The sequence below is a fragment of the Strix aluco genome, chromosome W (genome assembly GCF_031877795.1).
Source record: "Strix aluco isolate bStrAlu1 chromosome W, bStrAlu1.hap1, whole genome shotgun sequence".
Classification (NCBI taxonomy): Eukaryota; Metazoa; Chordata; class Aves; order Strigiformes; family Strigidae; genus Strix; species Strix aluco.
Window position 1 is genome coordinate 2,855,970 of NC_133970.1, and position 27,803 is coordinate 2,883,772.

Here is a 27,803-nt window from a genome sequence, read left to right on the forward strand (position 1 = left end):
TGGGCAGCCCATTCCAACGCCCAACAACCCCTTCTGCAAAGAAATCCTTCCTAAGAGCCAGTCTGACCCTGCCCTGGCACAGCTTGAGGCCATTCCCTCTTGTCCTGGCGCTGGTTCCTTGGCTCAAGAGACTCATCCCCCCTCTCTGCACCCTCCTTTCAGGCAGTTGCAGAGGGCCATGAGGTCTCCCCTCAGCCTCCTCTTCTCCACACTAAACCCCCCCAGTTCCCTCAGCCGCTCCCCATCACACCTGTGCTCCAGACCCTGCACCAGCTCCGTTGCCCTTCTCTGGACACGCTCGAGTCATTCAATGGCCTTTTTGGAGTGAGGGGCCCAAAACTGAACCCACTCATCGAGGGGCGGCCTCACCAGTGCCGAGTACAGGGGTGAGATCCCTTCCCTGTCCCTGCTGGCCACGCTAGTGCTGATACAAGCCAGGATGCCATTGGCCTTCTTGGCCACCTGGGCACACTGCTGGCTCCTGTTCAGTCAACTGGCAATCAACTCCCCCAGGTCCCTCTGACTGGCAGCTCTCCAGCCACTCCTCCCCAAGCCTGTAGCGCTGCTGGGGGTTGTTGTGGCCAAAGTGCAGAAAAGAAGAAGAACCACCACGGTCCGATCGCTTCACCCTACATGCATTCAATGCCTCCCCATGCCGGCTGGCGGTTTGCTGAGACAGCACCAGCCTCGTTGATTCGGCATCACCTACCTTGTGTGAGTAATGTTGATCCACGATTCTGGCCAGCCCGAAGTCACCAATTTTCAGCACTAAGTCCTCTGTACTGATAAAAATATTGGCTGGCTTGAGGTCACGGTGGAGGACGTTGGCCGAGTGGATGTATTTCAGCCCCCGCAGCAGCTGGTACATGAAGAGCTTGGCATGCTCCTCAGCGAGCTTCCCCTGCTCCAGCAGCCGCGCCAGGTCTGTCTCCATGTACTCCTGGACGATGTATACCATGTTAAACTTGAAAAAATCCCCCCGCAGGTTGGTCCCCTTCGGTCCCAACACCTCGTACACTTTCACAATGTTATCGTGGTCCAGGCGGCGGATGATTTTGATCTCCCGGAACGCGTGTTTCATGCTCCGCGCGTCGCCGATGGTGATCTTCTTCACTGCTACTTTGCGGCAGCTCTTGCTGTCGAGGGCTGACAGCACCAGCCCGTTGGCCCCAAAGCCCAAGGGGCGAAAATTAATGAAGCGACAGCCCAGGTCGTACCCGTACATGCTGGCGATACAGTCGCACTTCTCTGCCATCGCGGGCTCCCTCCTCTTTCAGTTTTTTCTCCTTCGTCACTTGAAAAGCTGAGAGAGTTGAAGGGCTTCCAGATCCCAAATGTGGTTGGAAATCAAGCGCCTCATTATTACTTACAGATGCTTGGGGGGGTCTTGCTCTGAGCCCATCGCTTCAAGATGACACACGGACGCAGTGAAAATAGATGCGAGCGCACACACACGCGTAAAATGTTTCAAACTGAGTGAGAAATCAAGGGGTAGAAGAGAATTTCCAAGCAGCGTGGATAAACGCAGCCCAGAGAGCTCTAACAAAACAGAAAGGTTATTTTTCTTGAGATTAAAAGATCAGCGCTGCTAGATTTTTCAGCCACTTTCTTGTTTTCCTCCTCCGATGTCCCCGAGATGATGCTGAAGCGCAGGGCTGGTGGCGGGGGCACGTCCCCAGTGTCTCAGTGCCGGGGCAGCCGGCTGGCCCCGCCGTGGGGCAGAGCCCAGAGCAGCCCCATGGCCCCTCCACTGCCCCAAACCCTCCCTGCCCACAAGTTTTGACAGTGTTTTCCCCACCAGTGAAGCGCATCCAGCCACTGGTCGGGCTCCCCAGCGGTCAGCAAAGCTTCACCCTTCTCGTCACTCCTTTTTTGATACGGGCAGACTCCATCTTCCCCATCAGCAGATAGAAATCTCGATGGCAGCAAATGTTTTGCAAACCAAAACTCACTTCAGCGGCTGCGTTCAGCACAGCAAGTTGCCACATTTGCAGTTCCAACACCTTCCCCTTGTACTTTTTTTGCTTGCGAAGTCAAGCACCATCTGATTTTTACGGCTCGACAGAAGCGTTCCCTGCGCTGCACAGCCCCGTTATCCCTCAGCAGGTCTCAGCCCCGCTCCTGGAAGAAAAGAGGAGATGGATTCATTTAATACCAGCACTGCCTATGTAATGGCTTCCTGAAAGTTAACCATGAGCAAAACTGTGACCTTTCAGAGACTCATTAATTATCCCCTCCAAAAGCATGCATCATTACCAGCATTTTTCAGATGGTTAATTTTTTCCTTTTCGATTCGTAATATGCAGAAAATTGTAACCCTTCCTTTCCCCTTTGTTGTTTCTTCTTTTTAAAATTTTAATCCGTCTGAAAATGTTACAGAGCAATTTGCAGAAGGCAAAGGTTCAACAAGGCACTACATCTCTGACTGCCCGTTTAAAATACATCACAAGGAAAGCTCGGTAGTGGCCCACAAGGGGATGAATCCTCTCAGCTGAGCAGCTGAGAGCAGAGAGCCACTGACTTTTTCAGATTGTAAAGCCCAAAATTTCTTGGGCAAATGAGGTGGTGCCACCGGGCCAGTTTTGTGAAGAGCCTTAAAAAATGGCTGCGAGGGTGGGCCACTCCCTGAATTCGGAGTTCCGCAGCAAAGCTCAGCAGCAGGCTGGGGATGCTGCTGGCTCGTGCTGCTGGTTCGTGGTCGCAGGGAGCTGCCGACTCACAGAATCACAGAATCATCGAGGTTGGAAAAGCCCTTGAAGATCCTCCAGTCCAACCATGAACCTCACACTGACCATTCCCAACTTCACCAGATCCCTCACCACTGGGTCAACCTGACTCTTCAACCCCTCCAGGGATGGGGACTCCCCCCCTGCCCTGGGCAGCCCATTCCAACGCCCAACAACCCCTTCTGCAAAGAAATCCTTCCTAAGAGCCAGTCTGACCCTGCCCTGGCGCAGCTTGAGGCCATTCCCTCTTGTCCTGGCGCTTGTTCCTTGGGTCAAGAGACTCATCTCCCCTCTCTGCACCCTCCTTTCAGGGAGTTGTAGAGGGCCATGAGGTCTCCCCTCAGCCTCCTCTTCTCCACACTAAACCCCCCCAGTTCCCTCAGCCGCTCCCCATCACACCTGTGCTCCAGACCCTGCACCAGCTCCGTTGCCCTTCTCTGGACACGCTCGAGTCATTCAATGTCCTTTTTGGAGGGAGGGGCCCAAAACTGAACCCACTCATCGAGGGGCGGCCTCACCAGTGCTGAGTCCAGGTGTAAGATCCCTTCCCTGTCCCTGCTGGCCACGCTAGTGCTGATACAAGCCAGGATGCCATTGGCCTTCTTGGCCACCTGGGCACACTGCTGGCTCATGTTCTGCCAGCTGGCAATCACCCCCCCCAGGTCCCTCTCTGACTGGCAGCTCTCCAGCCACTCCTCCCCAAGCCTGTAGCGCTGCTGGGGGTTGTTGTGGCCCAAGTGCAGCACCCGGCATTTGGCCTTAGTGAAACTCCTCCAGTTGGCCTCAGCCCATCGCTCCAGCCTGGCCAGGTCTCTCTGCAGAGCCTCCCTACCCTCGAGCAGATCAACACTCCCACCCAACTTGGTGTCATCTGCAAACTGACTGAGGGTGCACTCGATCCCCTCGTCTAGATCATCAATAAAGATGTTAAACAGGAGTGGCCCCAAAACCCAGCCCTGGGGGACACCACTCGTGACCGGCCGCCAACCGGATTTAACTCCATTCACCACAACTCTTTGGGCCCGGCCATCAGCCAGTTTTTTACCCAGCAAAGCGTGTGCCCATCCAAGCCACAAGCAGCCAGTTTCACCAGAATGTTGTGGTAAACGGTTTCAAAGGCCTTACTAAAGTCAATGCTCCAGGCCTGCACAGAGAAGCTATTTGAAGAGGGTTAAGGGTTAAAGTGAAGACGTATGGACCATATGACGGCAGGGAGGGGTGGAGGCAGGGCAGGGATACCCTCTGAAGAGCATCAGCCAGCAGTTACCAAGTAGTTTGGCAAACACTGCTCGCTTCTGTAGTTGGAAGCAAAAATAATTACAGCCTCTCTTCAATCCAGCAATTATCTAACGCCTGGTTTTGGATGCAAGGATTGAATAGAGAAAGCTACTCTTGCTGTTAGGAAGGGGGGCAATGCACAGCCAGAGAGATGCCTTGATCCATGGTCAAAGAAAGGAAAAAACAAAAAAGGATGAGAAACAAGGAATGAAGGTGAAAAGGAAGGTAAATAAATCCTGAGGCTCTGCAAGGACAGCAGGAAAGAGCACCCCATGCAGGAAGGTTACTCCTGCGTTGCAACCCAGCTGTGTGGCCATGCAAAGGGAGTTTAAACTTCAAGAAGGTGGTGCTGGGGGGTCTGAGGACCATGGGAAGGTTTAAGGGCAGGCTGGGACCTGATGAGCAAGCAAGGGGCTGCAAGAGGTACATCTGGCTGCAGCAAAACCGGGGTCTTTCCACTTGTGGTGATTAACTTGAGTTTCTTAAGCCTGCGCTGAAGACCTCGGTCTCTGCAGGGGTCTCCTGGATGTCTAAAGTTAAAAAAAAGCAAGAAAAGTAACAAAAATTTCCTACTGGCAAAGGGAACTCTGTGAAATAGGGCTTGAGCCAACATCCTTCAATAAGGTGAGGTTTGAGATCCGTCTCTATAACCCATCTCTCAGCCCCATCACCCAGAACCCACCACATTTCTCAGCTTTTTGGTTCTACGAGCCAAACTCCACAGGGTTTGCTGAGACCAGGTAGGACTGGATGGGATGCAGCGCTAGCTCCCACGCCGAGCTTCTTGGCTTATTCTAGATGCAATGGAAGGAAACCAAGTTTTGCCTCGTCAGCTTAATTATTAACAATTAGTACAGTTCTAGAAGCACTGAAAAGGAAAACACAACACACGAGACTAAAAGGGAAGGAAGAGCCCCATTTTATCTCATGAGCAAAGCCATGGGCTTCAGAGTGGCCCTGGTTACATCTCAGTCCCTGGCTGAGTGATGACCCCGCAGAATCTTCTGCACTTAGAGGGGTTGAGGGCAGAATCACCCCTAAAAGGATGGCAAACCATGCTCCTGTCCTTGCTTTTGTGGCTGGGTCCCTCCCGCTGAACCAACCAGGGAAGAGGTGCTTCAGAATATGAGGAGACCCCTGTGTCTTGCCCCTATACTCGGCACTGGGGAGGCCGCCCCTCGATGAGTGGGTTCAGTTTTGGGCCCCTCACTCCAATAAGGCCATTGAATGACTCGAGCGTGTCCAGAGAAGGGCAACGGAGCTGGTGCAGGGTCTGGAGCACAGGTGTGATGGGGAGCGGCTGAGGGAACTGGGGGGGTTTAGTGTGGAGAAGAGGAGGCTGAGGGGAGACCTCATGGCCCTCTCCAACTCCCTGAAAGGAGGGTGCAGAGAGGGGGGATGAGTCTCTTGAGCCAAGGAACATGCACCAGGACAAGAGGGAATGGCCTCAAGCTGCGCCAGGGCAGGGTCAGACTGGCTCTTAGGAAGGATTTCTTTGCAGAAGGGGTTGTTGGGCGTTGGAATGGGCTGCCCAGGGCAGGGGGGGAGTCCCCATCCCTGGAGGGGTTGAAGAGTCGGGTTGACCCAGCGCTGAGGGATCTGGTGGAGTTGGGAACGGTCAGTGTGAGGTTCATGGTTGGACTGGAGGAGCTTCAAGGGCTTTTCCAACCTTGATGATTCTGTGATTCTGTAACTTTCCAGTAAAAAGCCCCATTTGATATTCAGGTGTCAACAACTGCACAAAAGTCAGAGCTTTAGATGTGGGCCAAGGTTTCAAACTATTTTCAAGGGAGTGCTGCCAGTCACAGAAGGGGATGGGGTCACCTCTCCTTTCTCTCACTGTTCAGACAGATCAGCACAAAGATACAGCTCGCTTTGCTAAACCCTGATGACGGGATGACCTGGCTCCTGGAGCTTGATCTGCCTTAAGAATGGTCAGGGTGAGGTTCATGGTTGGACTGGAGGATCTTCAAGGTCTTTTCCAACTGAGATGATTCTGAGACGCGCCATGGCCGAGGGACCAGCAAGCAACATGCTCCCACAGGACTGATGGCTGTCTCCGTTTGTCCTTATCTCTGCCTCCTCCAAGCAAGACAGCAGCAAACCCAAAGGATCAGGCTGAGCAGCCTTCCCTGAAAGGTTACAGGAGTTCTTCTTACAGTGCTCTCTATTATCCAAATCAGACATCACTTCTGACCGGTTATTCCATTCAAGAAATTAAATAAAGCCTGCACGCAGCCTGGGTGCTGCTCCCAAGTTATCCGAGCAGCTGATGCCTGGAAATTGCAGCGGGGGGAATAACTATTTAAATGTGTATTTCCAACAAAGGGCTGGATCCTGGAGCAATACAGCTGCTAATCAAGAGGGAGTTGGGGGATGCTGGCCCCAGCATCAGCAATCCCATTTTTTTTTTCCCTCTCTTCTTGGTTCTCCGAGTCTATTGTAATGCAAAAGTATTGAAAATGAAGAAGTCTATTGTCATGAAAAAGTATTATTTCAGTGGCCTAATGAAAATAGCTGCCGAGTCCAACAGCAGTCATAAAACCAGCAGCGATGCTATTTGGCTGCAGATGACAGAAAACGTGGCTTGTTTTCATGGAACTACGAAGCAGAGTCCCAGGGGTTTTTCAAGATGATGAGGCCAAGATCTGCCATCCACTTGAAAAACCAAATTCAATGGGAGCTTCAGGGCAAACTGCAGCAGAATACAGCCAACAGGTCCTGAAGCACAACAAAGGGTCAGGAGCAGAGAGTAATAAAAATTGGCGGTTACACCAAGACGACATGCCAGGAAAATACATCTAACTTGTTTATATTGCTGGAGTAACCCCAATTTTTTGCTCATGTGCTCGACAGCGGGTTTTGCTGGGGTGCTGGAAATCAGTAAAACACAAAGGGCCACTAGTTTTAAGGGATTTGAGAGTTAAGTTTATTCCCACCCCCTTTCCCACCCGTTATCTATCCTAGTTTAAAGCTAGGCAAGCTTTGGGGTACTTTCAGAAAGCACATATCAAAAGTTTTCTCTGTTGGAAAACTCTCCTGTTCTGCAGACCATAAATCCCATCGATTTAATAAATCATGTGAGGTCAAAAATCATCATTCAAACCTACAGCACAGCCGGAGGGAAAGGTCAGGAGCTGCCACGATTCCTGTGCTTCCACCAGCTGCCTGGGCACGGAAGGGCGATGGAGGAAGGGATACGGTTGCTTATACAGAGAATTATACAATCAAATTCCCAAGAAACATTGTGCATGTAAGAATAATGGAGGAAATGTAGAGACACGTTCCTTCTTAATGAACACGGAACTATTTTACAGTTTCAATTTACCTCTCACTCGCTTTTTCACTGAGAGCAGCTGCAGCAGCTGCCTCTGCACAGATGCAAACAGAGATTTTTATCATCGGGACCCCTCGTGCCATAAAACACAAAGATGAGGGAATTAAGAAGTTTTCTTTTATTCTTCCATTCTTCCTCTCTCTCTTCCCCCCCACCACTCTGCACAAGGAAAGCATTTGCCCTCACATTGCTGCTGGGATTTGCGCTGAACTTTCTGCTCCCTTCGCTCCTCTGAAGGCTTGGGGGGGCTCTGGGTGCCCTCGCACGGGCTCGGGGTGGGGCTCTGGGTGCCCTCACATGGACTTGGGGCTCTGGGTGCCCTCGCACGGGCTCGGAGAGGGGACTCTGGGTGCCCTCGCATAGGCTTGGGGCTCTGGGTGCCCTTGCACGGGCTCAGGGTTGGGGCTCTGGGTGCCCTTGCACGGGCTCAGGGTTGGGGCTCTGGGTGCCCTCGCGCAGGCTCGGGGTGGGGCTCTGGGTGCCCTCGCACGGGCTCGGGGCCTCTGGGTGCCCTCGTATAGGCTTGGGGCTCTGGGTGCCCTTGCACAGGCTCAGGGTTGGGGCTCTGGGTGCCCTCACACGGGCTCGGGGTGCACCTCTGGGTGCCCTCGCATGGGCTTGGGGAGGGGACTCTGGGTGCCCTCACACGCGCTCGGGGTGCGGGCTCAGGGTGCAGCTCTGGGTGCCCTCGCACAGGCTTGGGGAGGGGACTCTGGGCGTCCTCGCATGGGCTCAGGGTGGGGCTCTGGGTGCCCTCGCACGGGCTCAGGGTGGGGGCTCTGGGTGCCCTCACAGGGGCTTGGGGTGGGCTCTGGGTACCCTCACACGGGCTCAGGGTGGGGCTCTGGGTGCCCTCACATGGGCTCTCGGCTGCCACCTCCCAGCATTTCCCCGCACAAGACCCATGACAATGTGATGAGCTTTTCCTTTTCACCGAACCCCCTCCGAGTGGCGGCGATCCCTCTAACTGGCTGAATTCATTAAAGCTCAAGTGTCCTAACAAGATGTCTGTTATTAACAGAGCACCACAGGTGCTAATTAAAGGAGGATAACAGCAATCTCTCACTTAAACACCTTGTAAGGGGCCGGATCCTGCAAACCGTTATACCTGAACCACCTTTTCAACTGGGCCCAAGATTAAACAATGTGCTGCAAAAGCAGGAGGGGTCTAGCAGGGGCTGTGCTCATCATATAGGCTTAGCTTATCGATTCCTGTATCAGCTGGATCTGGCAGGAGCACAACGAGATTCATTTGTTCATCCCCTCTCTTCACCCCAGCATCCCTCTCTGCCTCAGCAAAAGCCTTTCAAACGTCCTTTATCTCTGCCTCAGCGCTCCCCGCGCCACAGCGTTCCCGCCGGGGCCGGTGGAGGCCATCTCCGACCCGGAGGAGCCGAGCAGCAGCGACCCTGCGGCGGAGGCTGCAGCGGACCGAGACTGGGGAGTTTGGTGCCCGCTGCTCCTGTGATGGACTCGTATGTCTTTAGGAAATCTCTCCAAGCTTTAGTCACAGTAACGGAGTTACTAAAGCAGAGGGAAATACGGGCAAGACTCCTGCAGCTCTTAGCTCCCGGGCCAGCAACTGCTTCAAGGCTGAAACTTAATTAGTCCTTTCCATCAATAAACACGGGCTCCCGGTGCTCAGTTACAGAATCACAGAACCATCTCGGTTGGAAAAGACCTTGAAGATCCTCCAGTCCAACCAGGAACCTCACACTGACCGTTCCCAACTCCACCAGATCCCTCAGCCCTGGGTCAACCCGACTCTTCAACCCCTCCAGGGATGGGGACTCCCCCCCTGCCCTGGGCAGCCCATTCCAACGCCCAACAACCCCTTCTGCAAAGAAATCCTTCCTAAGAGCCAGTCTGACCCTGCCCTGGTGCAGCTTGAGGCCATTCCCTCTTGTCCTGGCGCTGGTTCCTTGGCTCAAGAGACTCATCCCCCCTCTCTGCACCCTCCTTTCAGGTAGCTGGAGAGGGCCATGAGGTGTCCCCTCAGCCTCCTCTTCTCCACACTAAACCCCCCCAGTTCCCTCAGCCGCTCCCCATCACACCTGTGCTCCAGACCCTGCACCAGCTCCGTTGCCCTTCTCTGGACACGCTCGAGTCATTCAATGGCCTTTTTGGAGTGAGGGGCCCAAAACTGAACCCACTCATCGAGGGGCGGCCTCCCCAGTGCCGAGTCCAGGGGTAAGATCCCTTCCCTGTCCCTGCTGGCCGCGCTAGTGCTGATACAAGCCAGGATGCCATTGGCCTTCTTGGCCACCTGGGCACACTGCTGGCTCCTGTTCAGCTGGCTGGCAATCACCCCCCCCAGGTCCCTCTCTGACTGACAGCTCTCCAGCCACTCCTCCCCAAGCCTGTAGTGCTGTTGGGGGTTGTTGTGGCCCAAGTGCAGCACCTGGCATTTGGCCTTAGTGAAACTCCTACACTTCTGCAGGAATATCCCACAGAGAGCCCTGGGGAGGGTGACTCTTCAGGGCTGAACGCAGGTAAATGCAACGCTTCTGCTCTTGTCTTGGCAAACAGCCTCTTCCCTTCCCTCCTGCAGCCCAAACGATCTACTATGGGATCTGGTTCCCTGCTTCGCAACTTCCTGCACCTCCCAGCAATACGAGGTTTCTATCATGGAGTTTGGGGGCCCCACACTGAGACCCTCCACACACTCCAATGCCTACTGGCTGGGCTCTGGTCCAGCCCCACACCGGGCACCCCAGGAGAAACAATAAACCAGATCTGCCCAACAGAATTTCAAGGAAACAGGAAAATGGGGGGGACAAGAACCCACCCCAGCAAAACCTCAGTTTGATCTGAGAGGAACAAGCTGTTCCCCAAACCTGCTGATGAACACAGCCAATGACAGGAACCACTCAGCCTTTGAAGGACACTGAAGAACAAGCGATGCTCTTGCACTGTGTGGCCTCAGCTACCTCGGTGTTGGGGTCTCCACCAAAGACATCCTGCCCCAGTACCCCAGAAAGCACCACTGCGCACAGATATGGGTGAGCACTTGGACCTGTCTAAAAGCAAACTGCCAAGTCAGAGGACTGCTGTTGAGAGCTCCTCTGAGTGAAGCTTCTTGCTAATTATCACCAGCAGAGTCCTCCCCCTGTGCAGAATCAGACCCTCTTACGCCAGAGCTACTTATACCAAAGAGTCAGAGATTACTACAGTCAAATTGATGAGTGTACTCCAGGTTTCTGAACCCGGGTTTTATCCTCCCAGCTTCGCTAGAGCTGCTGATGCACATCAGGTACCCCGGGTGATCTGAAGTAACCTGTTTTTCATGAAGAATTTTTTTACCTTTGGGATCTACCACGTCCTGACAAGCCGGCTGTAGCAAACAACAGCCCTGTAACCTGCTCAAGAGTGGATCATATACTTATTTCTCCAAAAATAGTACTTATCAGATGCCTTTAATACCCAGATCCAAATGGAAACCCACTGAGAAGGAAATGAGCAGAGCTGCCACCAGCTTAAAGGCCAGAAGGCACCAAATAGCGCTGCCCCAGATGGAAGTTGAAATCTCTGTGAGCCTGTGGGAAAAGCCAGAGAGAGAAGGCAAAACCAAAGGGAAGCAGCACAAAAATGACTCCAGAGTTCTGGCTTGAATGGTAGTAACACACACACACGATTTTCCAGGCATACCACTGTACCGTAAGCGAGCGGAGCAGCATCACTCAGCACTGCAAAGCCACCTCTGCTGCCCAAACCTCTTGCAGGAAAATGGGAATTTTCCTCTTTAATGGCTAGGGCATTTGTGGCCAGGCCAAATTACACTCAGGGGAAAAAAAAAAAAAAAAAAAGAAAAAAGAAAAATCAGACAACGCTCATTAGTTCACAGAAAGAACAGAAAACAATGAAGAACTTGCTGACACTCGCAGGGATTTTAAGCGGTGCAGGAAAGCCACCCGGCTGCCCCCGGCCAGACGGGTGGTTTTTAGTAAATCAGCCGTGGCAGAGGCCTGTGAGCGGCTGAACTCAGGCGAGATGTGGGGAAAGGTCTCATTTCCCAGCAGGACCCAGCATGTGAAACCGCTCCAGGCTCGGTGCTCTGCAGCCAGACAGCAACCAGACAGTGCCTTGAACAAACACAGCTCAGTACGCGCGCCCCGCAGCCAACGTGCCCTCTCCCACCAGCCTAGGTACATGTGTTTGAGATGGAATTAAGCTGCAAAAACCCAGCTCCATCTCTAGGAAGGCATCGACCTCTGTCAAGCCATCCCTGAGAGACAGACAGCACCTGCAGTCTCCATCCTGCTCCCTCTTCAGCCCTAGTCCTGCCAGCTGCGGTTTTCATGCCGCACAGGCTTTTAATGGCTGACAACACATCAATTTAAAACTATTTCCGTTACCTAAATAAAGTAATTCCTAGAATGGATGACTCAGAAGCCTCTCCCAGAGCCAGAAATCAGAGCAGAAACACGATACCTTATCGGGGCAAATCACTTTGCCCTTTTGGTTTGGCACTTCAAAGTCTTTTCTTCTAAAAAAGAGATGAGGAGATCTGCTCTCTGCTGGCGCTTCGTCGGAGAGCTGAGCCTTCACTCCCCAGGACACCACAGGTCAGGACTTCGCCTGTGTTATCACTGGTGGGGCTGGACCAAGATAAGCAAAAGCAGGATGGTTATTAAAAAAACCCAATATTTAAAAAAACCATAGAAACGGCCCTAGAGGATTTTTTTTTTTTACTGTGACTGAGGAGCCCACACCAGGAATTTGCCCCAAAGGAGGTATGTGTAACATGTGCCAGCAAGCAGAGAGGTGGCAGAGCGACTCCTCAACTCGCCCCTACCCTCCATGGGCCCCAAGAGGTACCTCTGCGAGCAAAGCGCCTGATGTCCTCTCAAAACACTGCACTGGGATCTCACAAAAGTGCTTGCACTTGTGTCTCGTGGAGATTAACCTCCCCTTTAATCCCTCTGCTCACTGACAAATCTCATCCAGTTTAGTTTGGGGGACAGGCCTGGATCGCTTGCAGATCTGCATGCTCAGCTTGGGAAAACAACGAAGACAGGCTTTATGGAGAGGGGAAAAAAAAAAAAACCAACAAACCAAACCTGCATTTGTCTGCAGAAACCACTTGGTAAAAGGTTTCCACCCCCACTCCTCCCATTGCAGTCCCACAGCCATGGCCCCATGCTGCTGCAGCCCCAACTCAGCAAGAGAGATGCTCCCCCCGCGACAGAGAGAGGAAAGGGGGTAAAACTATGTGGTGTGGAGACTTGCCCAGTGCCCCAGTCAGAAAACCCCCTCCCCGATGTCCCTTTTTCCTCCCAGGCCACACCGCCGGGGGCTCGGGGGAGCTGAACCTCCAGCCACGTGCTCTTGCCTCCCTCGTCCTCGAGAGGAGCGAGTGATCAGAGCCATCCATCTACCAACAACCCTCTGGGAGGGCGACAGCAGCCTTCACCAAAATGATGCTCCCCGAGGCGTCGGAGGCACGGCCGGACCGAGTAGGTGGAAAACATGACCTGTAAGCCATCATAAACAGCACAGGAATAGGTTCAAACCTCCAGGAGAATTAATTGTATGTCCAGGAGACTGTCCAGACGTGGTACTTCACCATAAACTCTGTGATATTTGGCCACCTCGATCCAAGTCTACGTGGCTTTAAGCAGCAGCGTCTACTGGAAGATGTTCTACTTCAAGCCGCCGTTCAAGCCCAAACTGCTTCACCACTTCATCCTTCACTGCTTCATCCCAAACTTTTCCTTGGTCTGACTCCCTAAAGAACGAGGCCACAAGGTCTCACACCTGCAAACGTTTTGGAAACCGGGAATCTCACGCTAAACAACTTCACACGGCCAAATTCTCCCTCTTCTACTCTGGGGGAAAAAAAGTCTCCGCTGTTTTAATGCTTCCCAGTCTCATGATTTTGGGAGACTGTGGTGTGGAGTCATGGGATGGCAGCAGCCAGCAAAGCTGAAAGCCAGCGACAGAAATCACGCCGGCATCATCAAAAATAACGCGGGAGATTTTCTAGAGAATTAAAACAAAAATGTTGTAAGTCCTGGTCCTAAAATAGCCCGACCAAAACCGAAACACACTCCCAGTGACTTTTAGCCATCCAGATAATAGATGGGGAATAAAAAGCTTTGCTGGACCACTGCTAAAGCTTGCTCTCAGTATAATCACCTACTACTATAATGAGATTACGTGGATTAGCTGCATTTTAAGGGAACGTTAATGAACTGGACAGCCTTTCTAGGTAGGTTTTTAGTGCTACACAGAATAATACTGGAAAGACATCAAACCAGGCAGCTATTTTTAGAAAGCATTCCTCTAAACAACCTAGGTGGAGAGAGATCGCAAGGTGCCTTAATGCAGGCAGTAGCTGAATGAATGCATGTCGCAGAGAAAAACAGATTCATCCCTGGATTCTCTTGGCCATGTTACACAAGGAATTAATTCAGCCGGACCTGAGCTTGCATTCCTCCAACGCTGTGTTGTGAAACGGACTCAAAAGGTTGGAGGGAACGAGTAACTCAGGAGGACACACTCTGCTAAGAGAGGAAAACGTGAGGCCGGGATGATCCAGGATGAACATGCTGGGGTTTGTGGCCTGGTGCCCTCAGAGGACCTGCACCCCCCACATCCCACAGTCCTACAGAGGTGACGAACCCCAGGTCCTCTCCCCGGCTGCAGACAGGACATGTGTCCCCCAGGGAAGGTGTCCCCCAAAATGAGTCTGAAATTAGATTTCATCATCATCACAGCAGCCTTCACCACATGGGGTGCAGCAGCTACGTCCCATGCAGACAGTGGGGGTAGCAGTTCCTCCTTCCTAATTAGCCTCAGGATTTAAGAGGAACTCTCAGAGAATCCATTTTTTTCATTGATTTTTGATCCTGGAGCTTACTCCTACAAAACACCCAGCAACTTCCAAATAAACTGGATGCTGCACTATCCAAAGTCTTTTCTTTTCCAGGATGGATCCAAGCTGGAGCCCAGATATTTTGCTCCCCATGTTCCGTCCAGCCACATTCTGCACCTTTCTTCTCATTGTGACTCAGCCAGGGCTCAAGAATAAAAGCTAATTAGGGATTAAGCATCAGAGCAGCACAGCAAAAGGATGGCCCCTACCCAGGCAGCTCAACAGCCTGGGATCTTGTAGCTCCCACCCCAGTGAAGGTACAAAAATAACCCATTAAAAAGACACTTTAATTGCCTTGCCAGTGGTTTGCACAAACTCCAGCTAATGCTTGAGGTTAAAAATGAATTAAGGCTTAAATAGCAAGTTCTCTTCCATTCCTCCTACTTTTACCCTTAAATTTTAATGGGGTCATGGTGAGCGAGGGAGGAAAACAGATCCAGCCAGTGCTCCAGCTCTTGTATCCAGCTCCTCTGCAACAAGGACCAGGCTCAGTTCTCCTGAGTTTGCTCCACCACAGGCTCCCATTGCAGGTACCCAGTCTGTTTTGGGACACGCCACTCAGGCTGCTGCCTAGATGCAATTAAGACAGTCACAAAAATTTAGAGAGGGACCTGGGGGGGCTGATTGCCAGCTGGCTGAACAGGAGCCAGCAGTGTGCCCAGGTGGCCAAGAAGGCCAATGGCATCCTGGCTTGTATCAGCACTAGCGTGGCCAGCAGGGACAGGGAAGGGATCTTACCCCTGTGCTCGGCACTGGGGAGGCCGCCCCTCGATGAGTGGGTTCAGTTTTGGGCCCCTCACTCCAAAAAGGCCATTGAATGACTCGAGCGTGTCCAGAGAAGGGCAACGGAGCTGGTGCAGGGTCTGGAGCACAGGTGTGATGGGGAGCGGCTGAGGGAACTGGGGGGGTTTAGTGTGGAGAAGAGGAGGCTGAGGGGAGACCTCATGGCCCTCTACAACTCCCTGAAAGGAGGGTGCAGAGAGGGGGGATGAGTCTCTTGAGCCAAGGAACCAGCGCCAGGCCAAGAGGGAATGGCCTCAAGCTGCGCCAGGGCAGGGTCAGACTGGCTCTTAGGAAGGATTTCTTTGCAGAAGGGGTTGTTGGGCGTTGGAATGGGCTGCCCAGGGCAGGGGGGGAGTCCCCATCCCTGGAGGGGTTGAAGAGTCGGGCTGACCCAGCGCTGAGGGATCTGGTGGAGTTGAGAACGGTCAGTGTGAGGTTAATGGCTGGACTGCAGGATCTTCAAGGGCTTTTCCAACCCAGATGATTCTGGGATTCTGTGAAATGACAATTCTTCATGCCAGGAGTAGTCTTCACCAGGATGAGAAATTGAGGGGGTGCAACCATGCACCGTGGTCCTCCAGAGCCCTGGAAAGATCCACTCTGTCCTACATGGGGCTTGTGCTTCTTAGACATTGCCCAGCACTTCGTGTCCAAGTTGATCGCTACTCAGGAGAAGAAATGTTCCACCACCACACTTTTCAACAAAAGAAGATGCAAACGGGAGGGGAACATAAGTAGCAAAGCTCAAACAGCACCTCACAGGAGCACGAATGAAGCATTGCCTGCCCACTGCCGGGTTATCACTGCCTGCTAAACTGGGCACAATCCTGCTTCCCATCAAGATCTGGGTGCCCGAATGGAGGAGGGAGGGAGACAGCAGCTCCACAGCAAAACGGTGAGGTTGCTGAAGGTTTGGGTTGGTTTGCTCTGTTTTCAAATCTGATTCTTTTAAACATAGGGCGAGAGCATCAGCCTGCCCTATGCGTCGTTGAGAGCAATGCAATTAAGGTCCTCTGCACCAGCTTGGGCTCCAGACCACCATGGCCCAGCATTTAGCCAAATATTGCTCTGAAACATCCCTCCTGCTCTGCACGGGGCCGTAAAAGAGCGATCAGGATGGAGCAATTTCACAGCCTTAAGCCGTTTCTTGACTTTTGGCTCCAGCGGGCGGTAAGATACCCATTTTGCAAAAGGAATCATGCCAAGAAAAAACCTGGCTGAGTGGTTTGGTTTGCAAGACTCAAGTCTCAGAGACTTTTTTTTTTTTTTTTTTCCCCTTTCAATATTGCTCAAAAAATGTTTATGTTTCTAAAGCATTTTGCAGGTCTTACAGTACTTTGCTGGGATAAAGGAAAACTGACAAGCATATTACTGCAATAAAGATTATTTTTTCTGTCTGAGTAGTAGCAGGCAGATGATATTTATTCAGATAAAAGAGGGCAGCGTAGGAGATGAGCTTATATTCCACGATATAAACCTAAATCATGGGGAGATGTGGGGACTCCACGGGGGACAGGCATCCCCATCCCCTTCCCAGGGTCTGTCCTCCTCAGTCTCATGGCGCCGGCAAAATGAAACGGGTGAGATGAGCAAAAATACTAACCCAAGCTCCTCCGTAGGGAAAAAAAAAAAAAAAAGGAATTTGCCAAACTTTGCAGTCATAGTTTTTCCCCTAGCTGCTCCGCTACTGCGTTAACCCCACAGCTGCTCCTGGGATCTGCTGAAACACACATTTTTCAGGTACTGAAAAGATGCTGCAAGTATCAGAATCGGAATTTCCTTCAAACTTCTTCCGAAACGCACTCTGCCCATTTTGCTGCGTTTGAAGAGCAGACAGCAATTAGCTTTCCAGCTCGGAGATAAAATATTTTTCCATCCTCAGAGCCATCTTTCTGTGGCATTTCTAATGACTTGAGGAGACAAAGACTGTAAAAGCCTTTCCCGCATGCACAACTGCCTCCACGCTCTCCAAACACACAATAATGAGGCCCTTCAAGTGCCGTGATCAAACTCCTTTCTACCAGCCCGATTAGCGCTGCTAACAATCCTCCTCGCGTCTCCCTCATCCTCAGCCAGTTGAGCAAAGTGCTCTCTGCAGCATTTACACTTTGTTAATCAATCGGTATTTACCAGAAACTTGAAGTCGCGTGCGCTGAGCTGTTCCACCTGCTCACCTGCCTTAACATCAGGGGACGTGGTGATGCGATTGCTAACGCCGGGCAAAACCCGGCGCCGAAGAAGCAGGCAGATGGCATGGACGTCTGTCGTGCCTAAAATCCAGCAGGTATTTTGGGAGCGGGGGTGGCCATTTGATGACTTTCAGAATGTTTGTTTTCTTTTTAAATAAGCAGAATGAGCCCCTGTCTAATAAGACTCAGGTGAAGCTGGAACATGAGACAAGTTGAAAAGTCAATAATATCAACCACAGATATTGTTTGGCAAATGTAAAGCCCATCAAGATGCCACCTGAATCACAGAATCCTTCAGGTTGGAAAAGACCCTTGGGATCATCGAGTCCAACCCTCAGCCCTACTCTACAAAGTTCTCCCCTACACCACATCCCCCAACAACTCATCCAAACCACCCTTAAACACATCCAGGGATGGGGACTCCACCCCCTCCCTGGGCAGCCTATTCCACTCTGACCACTCTTTCTGGGAAACATTTTTTCCTCATGTCCAGTCTGAACCTCCCCTGTTGCAGTTTAAAGCCGTTCCCTCTTGTTCTGTCACTAATCACCTGTGAGAAGAGACCAGCACCAACCTCTCTACAATGTCCTTTCAGGGAGCTGTAGAGAGTGATGAGGTCTCCCCTCAGCCTTCTCCTCCTCACACTAAACAGTCCCAGCTCCTTCAATGGCTCCTCACAGGATTTGTTCTCCAGGCCCTTCCCCAGCCTCGTTGCCCTCCTCTGCACTCGCTCCAGCCCCTCGAGATCTCTCTCGTATTGAGGTGCCCAAAACTGGACACAACACTCCAGGTGTGGCCTCACCAGTGCAGAGCACAGGGGGACTATCACCTCCCTGCTTCTGCTGGTCACACTATTTCTAATCCAAGCCAGGATGCCGTTGGCTTTCTTGGCCACCTGGGCACACTGCTGGCTCGTGTTCAGCTGCTTGTCAGTTAGAACCCCCAGATCCTTCTCTTCCAGACAGCTCCAGCCACCCCTCCCCGAGCCTGTAGCCATGCAGGGGGTTGTTGTGGCCCAAGTGCAGGACCTGGCACTTGGCCTTGTTGAAGCTCATCCTGTTAACGTTGGCCCACCGATCCAATCTATCCAACCTGAGATTTCCCTGCCCCTTATTTAAGCAAGAAAGGAGAGGACTCGCTGATGATACCATGTGCATTGCGATCCCTTCACACCACCGGTTACGAACGGAGCTTTATTTTCCTAAAAGAGTCTTATCAAATTTCACATTTCCTTGTTTGCCTCTTGCACTGAAGAACCCAAAACCAACCTCAAGAGTAAAGCAAAAACAGGACGAGAGAAACGTGAGTATGAAATTTCAACTTTGCATTAAAATTTCTCTCACTGAGGAGGCACGGGCGTGCAAGAGCGAGGAACACAGGTCAGCTGTTGTTGCTAGCACAGCTGTATGCACATCTGGCCCCAGTCCTGCAGCATCCCCTTCAACCTAGCAGCAACCCCAGGAGCAACGAGAGCTGCCCCTTTCCACCCTGTAAACATTTTTTTGCTGCTTCACGAGGCTTCCCTTTTCAGCTCTCCCATAAACCCGCTTCCCCGCCAGCTCCCTGGCCACCCATTCCCCGCTCCCAACAAGCCTTGCCTTCACAGAAACAGCAGCACTCTGCTCCCGTGCTTACCACCTTACTAAAAGCACAAAATTATTGCTAATTTATGGCATTTCTGACCACAGTCAGCCTGGGAGGTATGCTGTAGGAAACTAAGGCTGGCCTGCTTATTTCAGGCTCCGAGGAAAGGCTTTCTTAAGTTGATACAACCTCAAATTACAAAAAAAAGGGAGAAAGAATTCCCAGAGAGCAGAAGAATTCTTAAAAGAAATTATCTGAAATACTCTCTGGGTCAGCTTCATTGTTTGTAGAAGAGATGCAAACCAGTCTCAATGTTTCAATACTGACAGAAATGCAAAGGAACAATTTTTTTTTTTTTTTAATCTTCCCATTCTCCTTGATCTCATTTTAATTGGAACCGGTCCCAGCTGAATCAGATCCCAAGAAGCCCAGCACCTACCCTCTGTCCTTGAAGTCATTTTAAGCCAGGACCTATTTCCACATTCACATTTCCAGCCCTGCCTCCTCACAGCAGGCAAGGGTTTAATTTCCCTTTACCCAAAGGCACTTTCTAATAGCTCAAAACTTTCCGTATTTCACAGGACGGGGCCGGGGGAGTTAATGGAGCACACAACCCCGGCGAGGGGCCGGGTACAACCGGTGCTGTGACGGCAGACATGGAATGATATTCCACCTTGATTGCAAACGTGATCCAGCCTGCATTTTCTTCTGCCTCCTTTCCTCCATAAAACCCCAGACCACGAGCACGCAGTTTGGGGCTGGGATACCCCCAGCTCCTTCCAGAGGGATCAGCAGCATCACAGCCACAAAAGAGATAGGGAAGGGGGAACAACTCCTTGCAGAAAGGCTCACGCCTCCGCAGCCGATACGCTGCCTTCCCCCTGCCCCGCTTCACCGACGCGTAGGAACAAGCCTCTCTCAGGGTCTGGAGATGATCTGCAGAGTTTCCTTTAGGAAGGGATTTCAGGAGGAGGGCTTAGGAAGCGGCCTGTACGCTGAAACATGAAATTTGATTAAGCTTTTTATCTTGGTTTACGTAGCTAATTGTTGCAGGTGTATCAGTTACCATGTAATTAATCCTGTTGTAAAATCAGATGTAGCCAAGAACTGACTTGTGCAAACAATCTGAGCAGCTGGAACAGATGGACACTGGACAGGTATCTGCCTGGGGGGTTGTTTGCTTTTCCCTGATCCTAACATGAAGCTGAGACACAGCCGAGCCGCTTCCCTGGTACGGACTCGGAAAGTCTCCCATCACTCAGCCAAGACAACGGCTCAGGACAGCAGCGGGTAACTTTTTATCCGTGGCAGGTCATGGATGGTGAGGAAGGCGAGAGCAGACGCAAGACAAAAGGCACAAGAGCAGGATGAAGGTTTCCCACCTGCACATGATGGATCTACATCGGGTCTCAGGAGGGGACCACCCAGAAAAACCCCGTGAACATCCCTGCCAGTGACCCCCCGGACACACGTGTAGCCAGGGCACTGCTTCTCACAGCACTGGGGATGCTCGCATCAGCGACTGGGAAAGCTTTTCCCTGGAGTTTCCCTGCTCCTTCTCTTCCTCCCAGGAACGCCCCGAGGATAAGCATGCTAAGAGCCATGTAGCACTGGGCTGCTGCAGCGGCGTGGGCTGGCCAGCTTCCTACAGAGATGACTGTTGTGTATAATATAGAAACTGAGCTGCTTGTTCCAAGCACAACCACGCCGGCTGCTTTTTAAAGACAGGCTTAGCTCAGACGTAAAGTGCTGCAGGAAGAAGCAGCGCTAATTCCCCCTGCAACTTCCAAGCCAGGAGACGGTGTTGGTAGGGAGATTTAGGAGCTTGTCCCACTCCTGAGCCAGCCCCAGGGACAAGGAGCGCCTGCAAGGTCATCCTAGCACTTTTCAGCAGGGCTGAAATCAGCTCCTGCGAATCCTGCTGTGCAGTTCTGCCTGGAAAGCCTTGGAACGGATCATTGTTTAACCTCACCCTAGCACAGATCCCGGGAAACACACAGGGGCTTCCCAGTGCCAAGCACCTGCCTGGGAAGTGCAGCTGGTGAGATTTGCAAGGTGCAGCAGTCGGTTAGGTGAGGAGTATGAAGACATCAAGACACAAAAGAGGAGATTCGGTGCAGCAAAAGTAATTCAAATCCTATGAAGTATGTGATTTTCTTCAGAAATCACAGAATCACAGAAATCCCAGAATCATCTGGGTTGGAAAAGCCCTTGAAGCTCCTCCAGTCCAACCATGAACCTCACACTGACCGTTCCCAACTCCACCACATCCCTCAGCGCTGGGTCAACCCGACTCTTCAACCCCTCCAGGGATGGGGACTCCCCCCCTGCCCTGGGCAGCCCATTCCAACGCCCAACAACCCCTTCTGCAAAGAAATCCTTCCTAAGAGCCAGTCTGACCCTGCCCTGGCACAGCTTGAGGCCATTCCCTCTTGGCCTGGCGCTTGTTCCTTGGCTCAAGAGACTCATCCCCCCTCTCTGCACCCTCCTTTCAGGGAGTTGTAGAGGGCCATGAGGTCTCCCCTCAGCCTCCTCTTCTCCACACTAAACCCCCCCAGTTCCCTCAGCTGCTCCCCATCACACCTGTGCTCCAGACCCTGCATCAGCTCCGTTGCCCTTCTCTGGACACGCTCGAGTCATTCAATGGCCTTTTTGGAGTGAGGGGCCCAAAACTGAACCCACTCATCGAGGGGCGGCCTCACCAGTGCCGAGTCCAAGGGGAAGATCCCTTCCCTGTCCCTGCTGGCCACGCTAGTGCTGATACAAGCCAGGATGCCATTGGCCTTCTTGGCCACCTGGGCACACTGCTGGCTCCTGTTCAGTCAACTGGCAATCAGCCCCCCTAGGTCCCTCTCTGACTGGCAGCTCTCCAGCCACTCCTCCCCAAGCCTGTAGTGCTGCTGGGGGTTGTTGTGGCCCAAGTGCAGCACCCGGCATTTGGCCTTAGTGAAACTCCTCCAGTTGGCCTCAGCCCATCGCTCCAGCCTGGCCAGGTCTCTCTGCAGAGCCTCCCTACCCTCGAGCAGATCAACACTCCCACCCAACTTGGTGTCATCTGCAAACTGACTGAGGGTGCACTCGATCCCCTCGTCTAGATCATCAATAAAGATGTTAAACAGGAGTGGCCCCAAAACCCAGCCCTGGGGACACCACTCGTGACCGGCCGCCAATTGGATTTAACTCCATTCACCACAACTCTTTGGGCCCGGCCATCAGCCAGTTTTTTACCCAGCAAAGCGTGTGCCCATCCAAGCCACAAGCAGACAGTTTCACCAGGAGAATGCTGTGGGAAATGGTGTCAAAGGCCTTACTGAAGTCAAGGTAAACAACATCCACAGCCTTTCCCTCATCCAATAAGCAGGTCGCCCTGTTGTAGAATATCAGGTTTGATCCACAGAGGTGTCAAAGACACTCAAAACGATTTGCTGGGCATTCTCAAGGCCATAAACACAGAATTTCACTGTCTTCTATTCGTTCAGCTGCACTGGTGCAAGGAGGACAACATCTTGCCGCTATTCATCGCATGCCTACAACCCAGAGAGGTAAATAAAAATACCACAATGCAATCAACTAATGAATAATCAATACCACGCCCAAGGAACACACCAGTAAGTCTTTCAGATGAAAAGACACTGCTGGCACATGGAGTAGCTCACGTTTCATCGTTAATTGGCCACGGAGCAGGAGCAGACCTATGTGACGAGGGTGAAGCCAAAATGAACTGCCATGTCTAATGCAAGTCCTCTTCTGTCATAGCTTCTTTCTGTTTCTGTGCTAGTCACAGGAACTACAAGCCCAAAATAATTGCAGCAGCATCTAAATTTAAAAGGGCATTTTTACAAAGCTGAAAGTAATTCTTAGCAGAACTGAGAGTACGGGACTCACTTGAAGCATCTACCAAAGACCCCAAAAGTTACAAACCCAGAAAAGCAGCAAGAGTTAAATTGGGGAATAACCATTCCAGCAAACATAAGATGTGGAAAATGCACAGAAACACGATCTTTCTAAAAGGTAAAGAAGGGGAAAAAGATATGGCACTGAAAGAGAAACATCCAGGGACAGTGACTGATGAGGACCTCTAAAGGAATCCAATAAATGTGAACAGCCAACAGAATTAATTGTGAAGTAAGGCACTTTTAAAGCATGCTAGGAATAGAGAATTAGATACCTGCTAGATTCACTATTAGGTACCATCAGTAAAATTAAAATTGAGTACTGTGCTGCCAATGGGATAAAACAGTTACCAAAGAGGACGAGAGAATCTTGTTGCACCCCGCTGCACAAAAGCGGGGTCTTTCCCAACAATCTCCTGCATAACCTCCCTTAAAACCCCTAATGACAAAGATTTCGGTATGGCCAAACATCTGCTGAAATAAAGCATTTAAAAATCAACCAGTGAAACACAAGGAAATTTTGTGTAGTCGCAATATTTTAAGGACAAAAGGTGAAAGGCAGAAGCAGCGGGCAACTGGGGTCAGCTCCAGCTAAAATGGGACAGAAATTTCAGGTAAATAAATGAAGACTAAAAATACAATTCCAATCAGCCAGCTGAGTCTCCTGGAATTAGATCTGTTTAAAAGACTTTTTTTTTTTTTTTTTGACAGCCAACGGGGCTGCATGATGCAGGCAACTGCCTCGACACAGTGTTTGCCTGCATTTCTCCAAAGCACATAATATTTTGAGGATGAATTTCACACAAGGTGTAAGGAAACCCCCCCCCCCCACATTAGGTGTGTGCCAGCACAGCCCCAAGCAGGGTGTTGACGGGGCAAGACCAGGGAGGGAAGCCAGCACCCATGCACAGTCCTCGGGGATTTTTGTCACTCCTCAGTCTCATCTGTGATTCCTTCTGGGGAATTATATTAAATGTAATCCTGTAACACACAAAAAAATGAGAAACTAATGGATGGTTGGTTGATGACACAGTTGCATGGAGACCCAAATCACCTCAGTGGAAGTCACAGTCCAACAGACCATGTCTTCACGTGGCAAAGTAACACACAAGGCCAGAAAAGGGATCTCTGCCTGAGCCAGAAAAGGATTTGGGATGAGTGTGGGGCGTCTCTTCTGCGTACGGCATCAGAGCAAAGCCAGAGCAAAAGGAGGTGGTGGGGTCCGTGGAGGTGCAATGGGAAATGTGTCCGTTAGAAGTTGGAAAAAAGCTCAAACCGACACACGGCATTGCCAAGGTCACGGCTGCATCCAGACCAGCACCTGGATGATGTGGGCACGCCAGCAAAGTCCCAGGGGTGGCCACAAAAACTGTACCCGGTGGAGCAGGAGCTTTTCAGCATGAGGTTGTAGCACCTCAAATACTTCAGGGTCCTGAGGAGTAGGTAAAGTGGTGACCCGATCACTGCGGGCAAGGAGCTGCGAGTGACACGTCACCTCTGTGACAAGGACACAACAACATCCCCCTTCTGCAAGTCAGAGCTAGGTAAGTTCAACCTTGAAATGAGATAGTATCTCCTCAGAGTGAGAGCAATTAAATGTTGGCACAAGGTATGGGAGGAAAGGGAGGGGAGGGGGGAATTGCTTAGAGCCATTAGAACAAAATTAACAGGCTGGTTTTTAACTCAGCCTTCTGTGTCTGCAGGAGGATGAGCTGCAAACGCTTCCCTGCAGTTGCATTTCTGCAACACCTCCCACCTGGGGACGTGGAAAGTTTCAGAAGCATTATTTATGCCTCAAAAAAAAAGGCCTGAGTGGTAGGAGAACAGCAGGGTCATGCTAAAAAAAAAAAAAAGAAAAAGGAAAGATGAAGGCAGAAGGACTAAAAACCGAGGTTTGCAAGCATTGGGTGAGATTTTTCTCACTTAAATGTAGATATCCAAGCCTGAACCAGCAAGTCTGAAAGGCATTCGCCTGCCCTCCATTTGGGGTTCACCGTGGGGAGAAACAAATCCCGTTCAGGAGGTGCCTGTCCCCTCCATTTGGGGGAGGGGGGGTCAGTTTAGACCAGAGACTTTCAGATGCCCAAGTGAGAGCAAACGACTCACATCCACCAAAACAGCTTCAACTGCAAGGGAGCTGCCTCACGCCACCTAGAAAATCGAGAGGTAATTTCAACTCATGCTAATTCTGGTGATTTTGCCTTGCTGAGCTGCCCAGCACCCAGGAGGCAGAAGCAGGATGAGAAGCTACTCCAGCACCTAGAGGTAGGTCTTCGTATTTCTGTTCTAGGTATAAAAAAAAAAAAAAAAAAAGAGATAAACAGAGACCATCTGCATGAAGCACTCAACCTGGAGAGCCTGAGGTTGGCCAAGACATTTGCAGTCCAGTGTCTTTTCTGAACACGGGTTATTTGATTGGGATTTCAGGCCTTATCAGTTCTCATTAACAGGCTGGGCTCAGCTTGAGGAGGGGAAGGACTGCGGTGAGCCTGGCTTTTCTCTGCTTTGGCTCCAAGGCCTGGCAGAGGCTCACAGCAGTGGTCTCCCACGCACAGGAGAATCGATGGTACGTGGGTTATCATGTCCCTTTACCCTCTTCTCCTTCACAGGGAGGGGGAATGCTGATGCTCACCTGCTGGGTGTGAGATTTATCCTCAAAATATTACGTGCAACTCCAGCCCTGGCTCCTGTGATATCCTCGCTACGATCCTGGTCTCCTTTTCCCTGCAATCTTTTACCCACACACCTCTACGGGGCTTTTTTGTCACCTTCAACCTGACGGATGTCCGTCCATCCAAAAGGAGGCAAGTGCACTGCAAATCTGAGTCTCAGGTGCATTCTTTAATCATGTCCAAGGTGGTGGAAAAGATGTCACCGTCCCCATACCTCGTTCTGCAGGAGGCTGGGCTCCTGCTGCAGACCAGGAGAGGGAAAAGCACTCTGCATTTCCTGGGAATTTCCCAGCACCAGGTAGGATTAGACCTGTCTAATTACCCGTGAGGAACAAGCAACGCAGAGCTGAACGCAGGGACCAAAACCCCTCTCAGCAGTATCCAAGCATTGCGTCTCCAAAACCAAACCAGCTGCTTCGTCAAAAGAAACTCTTGAAACAGCGAGTCACCTTCTCCAGCCACGACATCCCTGAAGCACGCGGCCACGAGACAGACTCAAGAGACAGGTTCGAGAAGTACCTACACCCCGTCGACCCCCAGAAAAGGTTGAGCTCTGGATGGACACCACACCTGGGAGGGGGGATCCCACTCCCCTAACCCACACCTCGGGGCTGGAGGATGAAGCTGGGTTGTGTGGGGAGAGCTTGGCAGAGCTGCTGGGACATCGGGAGGGGGTTTTTTCCCCCCTTTTTTGGTACTCACACTACACCAATCCAGGATGAATCCTCCCGAAGTGCCGGGCCTCCCGTTCACCATGTTTGATGCCATTAAAGCCCGGACCATCGCCAACCTGCCATCTCCAGCGCACGCTCGCAGATCTGAGGGTCTAGTTCAGGCGAGGAGTAAATAAATAAGACCGAGAGCAACCGCAGCCTGTCTTGGAGGGGCGAAAGAGGGAGAAAAGCCGCTTTCCCTCCTGGGACACGGGGCTGGGGACCTGCCGGACACGTTGACACCAGCTCGGTGATGCATGGGTGTAGGGGTGTGAGCCCACAGCGCTGTGTGTATAGGCACGTCAAGCAGGTAGATGCCCATCAAGCAGGTATATAACCGGAGAGAAGCAAATGCATATGCGCGTCCTATCACGGTTTTTAAGCCCACGGCTCCGGGGAAAAAGGGGGGGGGGGGGGTGGTGGTCCCCGCCAGGCCCGTTGGTGGCAGCGGGGCCGGGCCGAGCCCCCCGGGGAAGGGCGAGGTCTAAGGGACCGGCGGGGTCCCCCCTCCGCGGCTGCCGGCTCCGAGCTCTGGTCCCGCACCGGGCAGGAGCGGGCGAAGCCGCTCACCGAGCCCCGCCGTAACCACCACTACCACCGGCGGCGGCGGCGGCTCACCCCGCCCCGAACCCCCTCAACCACCGGCCCCCCGGCGGGCTCAGCCCGCAGCAGCGGCGCGGAGCGGGGGGAGCGCCCGGGCGCGGCCCGGCCGAGGGAAGAGGGAGAGGGTGGGGGGGTTGGTGATACCGCACTTACCGGCTCCGCTCCGCTCCGCCATGGCCCGGCCCGGCGCACCGGCACCGCGCGCCCGCCCCCGCCGCTGACGTCACCCACCGGCCTCAGCCGCCGCGCGGGGGCCATCTGCCGGGGGAGGGGGCGAGCCCCGGGAGGAGCCGACCGAGGGGATCCGGTGGCCCTGCACCGGCCCCGGGAGGAGCCGACCGAGCGGATCCCGGGGGTGGGGTGTGGGGATGTGTGTGTCCCGCGCCTCGGCCAGCCTCTGTCAGGAGCCGCCTGAGGGGATCTGGTCATGTCCCCCCACCCCCGCGCCATAGTCCTGTGAGGCGACGCCTGAGGGGATCATGTTCCTTCCCCGTCCCTGTGAGGAAACGCCTGAGGGGATCTGGTTCCCCCCACTCTTGTGGAGAGCTGCCTCGAGGAGCTGCTTGAGGGGATCTGGGGGGTGTGTGTCCCTCACCGCCATGGTCCCTGTGAGGAGCCACCTGAGGGGGATCTGGGGGGTGTGTGTCCCTCACCGCCATGGTCCCCGTGAGGAGCCACCTGAGGGGGATCTGGGGGGTGTGTGTCCCTCACCGCCATGGTCCCTGTGAGGAGCCACCTGAGGGGGATCTGGGGGGTGTGTGTCCCTCACCGCCATGGTCCCTGTGAGGAGCCGACTGAGGGGATCTGGTCATGATCCCCCCCAGCCCTGCGCCATAGTCCCTGTCAGGAGCTGCCTGAGGGGATCATGTTCCTCCCCCGTCTCTGTGAGGAGCCGCCTGAGGGTATCTGATGTGTGTGTGTCCCGCCATAGTCCCTGTGAGGAGCCGCCTGAGGGGATCTCTTGGGGGGGGGGGGGGGGGGGTGTCCCACCATAGTCCCTGTGAGGAGCCAACTGAGGGGATCTGGTCATGTCCCTCCACCCCTGCGCCATAGTCCCTGTCAGGAGCTGCCTGAGGGGTTCCTGTTCCTCCCCATCTCTGTGAGGAGCTGCCTGAGTGGGATCTGGGGGGTGTGTGTCCCTCAGCGCC

The 27,803-nt window shown here is 52.6% G+C and overlaps 1 protein-coding gene across 3 annotated transcripts in view; it reads right to left on the minus strand.

Moving 5' to 3' along the window:
* The window catches only part of LOC141917801 (mitogen-activated protein kinase 4-like), a 55,987-nt gene extending 29,117 nt beyond the window's left edge, over positions 1 to 26,870 (minus strand). The window contains exons 1-3 of one of the 3 annotated variants that reach the window (XM_074811333.1): positions 26,809 to 26,865; positions 11,773 to 11,939; positions 710 to 2,121 (exon numbers count right to left, since the gene is read on the minus strand). In XM_074811333.1, the coding sequence (XP_074667434.1) occupies positions 710 to 1,255 (546 nt within the window). In that variant the 5' untranslated portion in view covers positions 1,256 to 2,121; positions 11,773 to 11,939; positions 26,809 to 26,865. Of the gene's footprint in view, positions 1 to 709; positions 2,122 to 11,772; positions 11,940 to 26,041; positions 26,166 to 26,808 lie in introns of all 3 variants that reach the window. The other 2 variants (XM_074811335.1, XM_074811336.1) reach the window with 2 other exon arrangements.
* Positions 26,871 to 27,803: the final 933 nt, after the last annotated feature.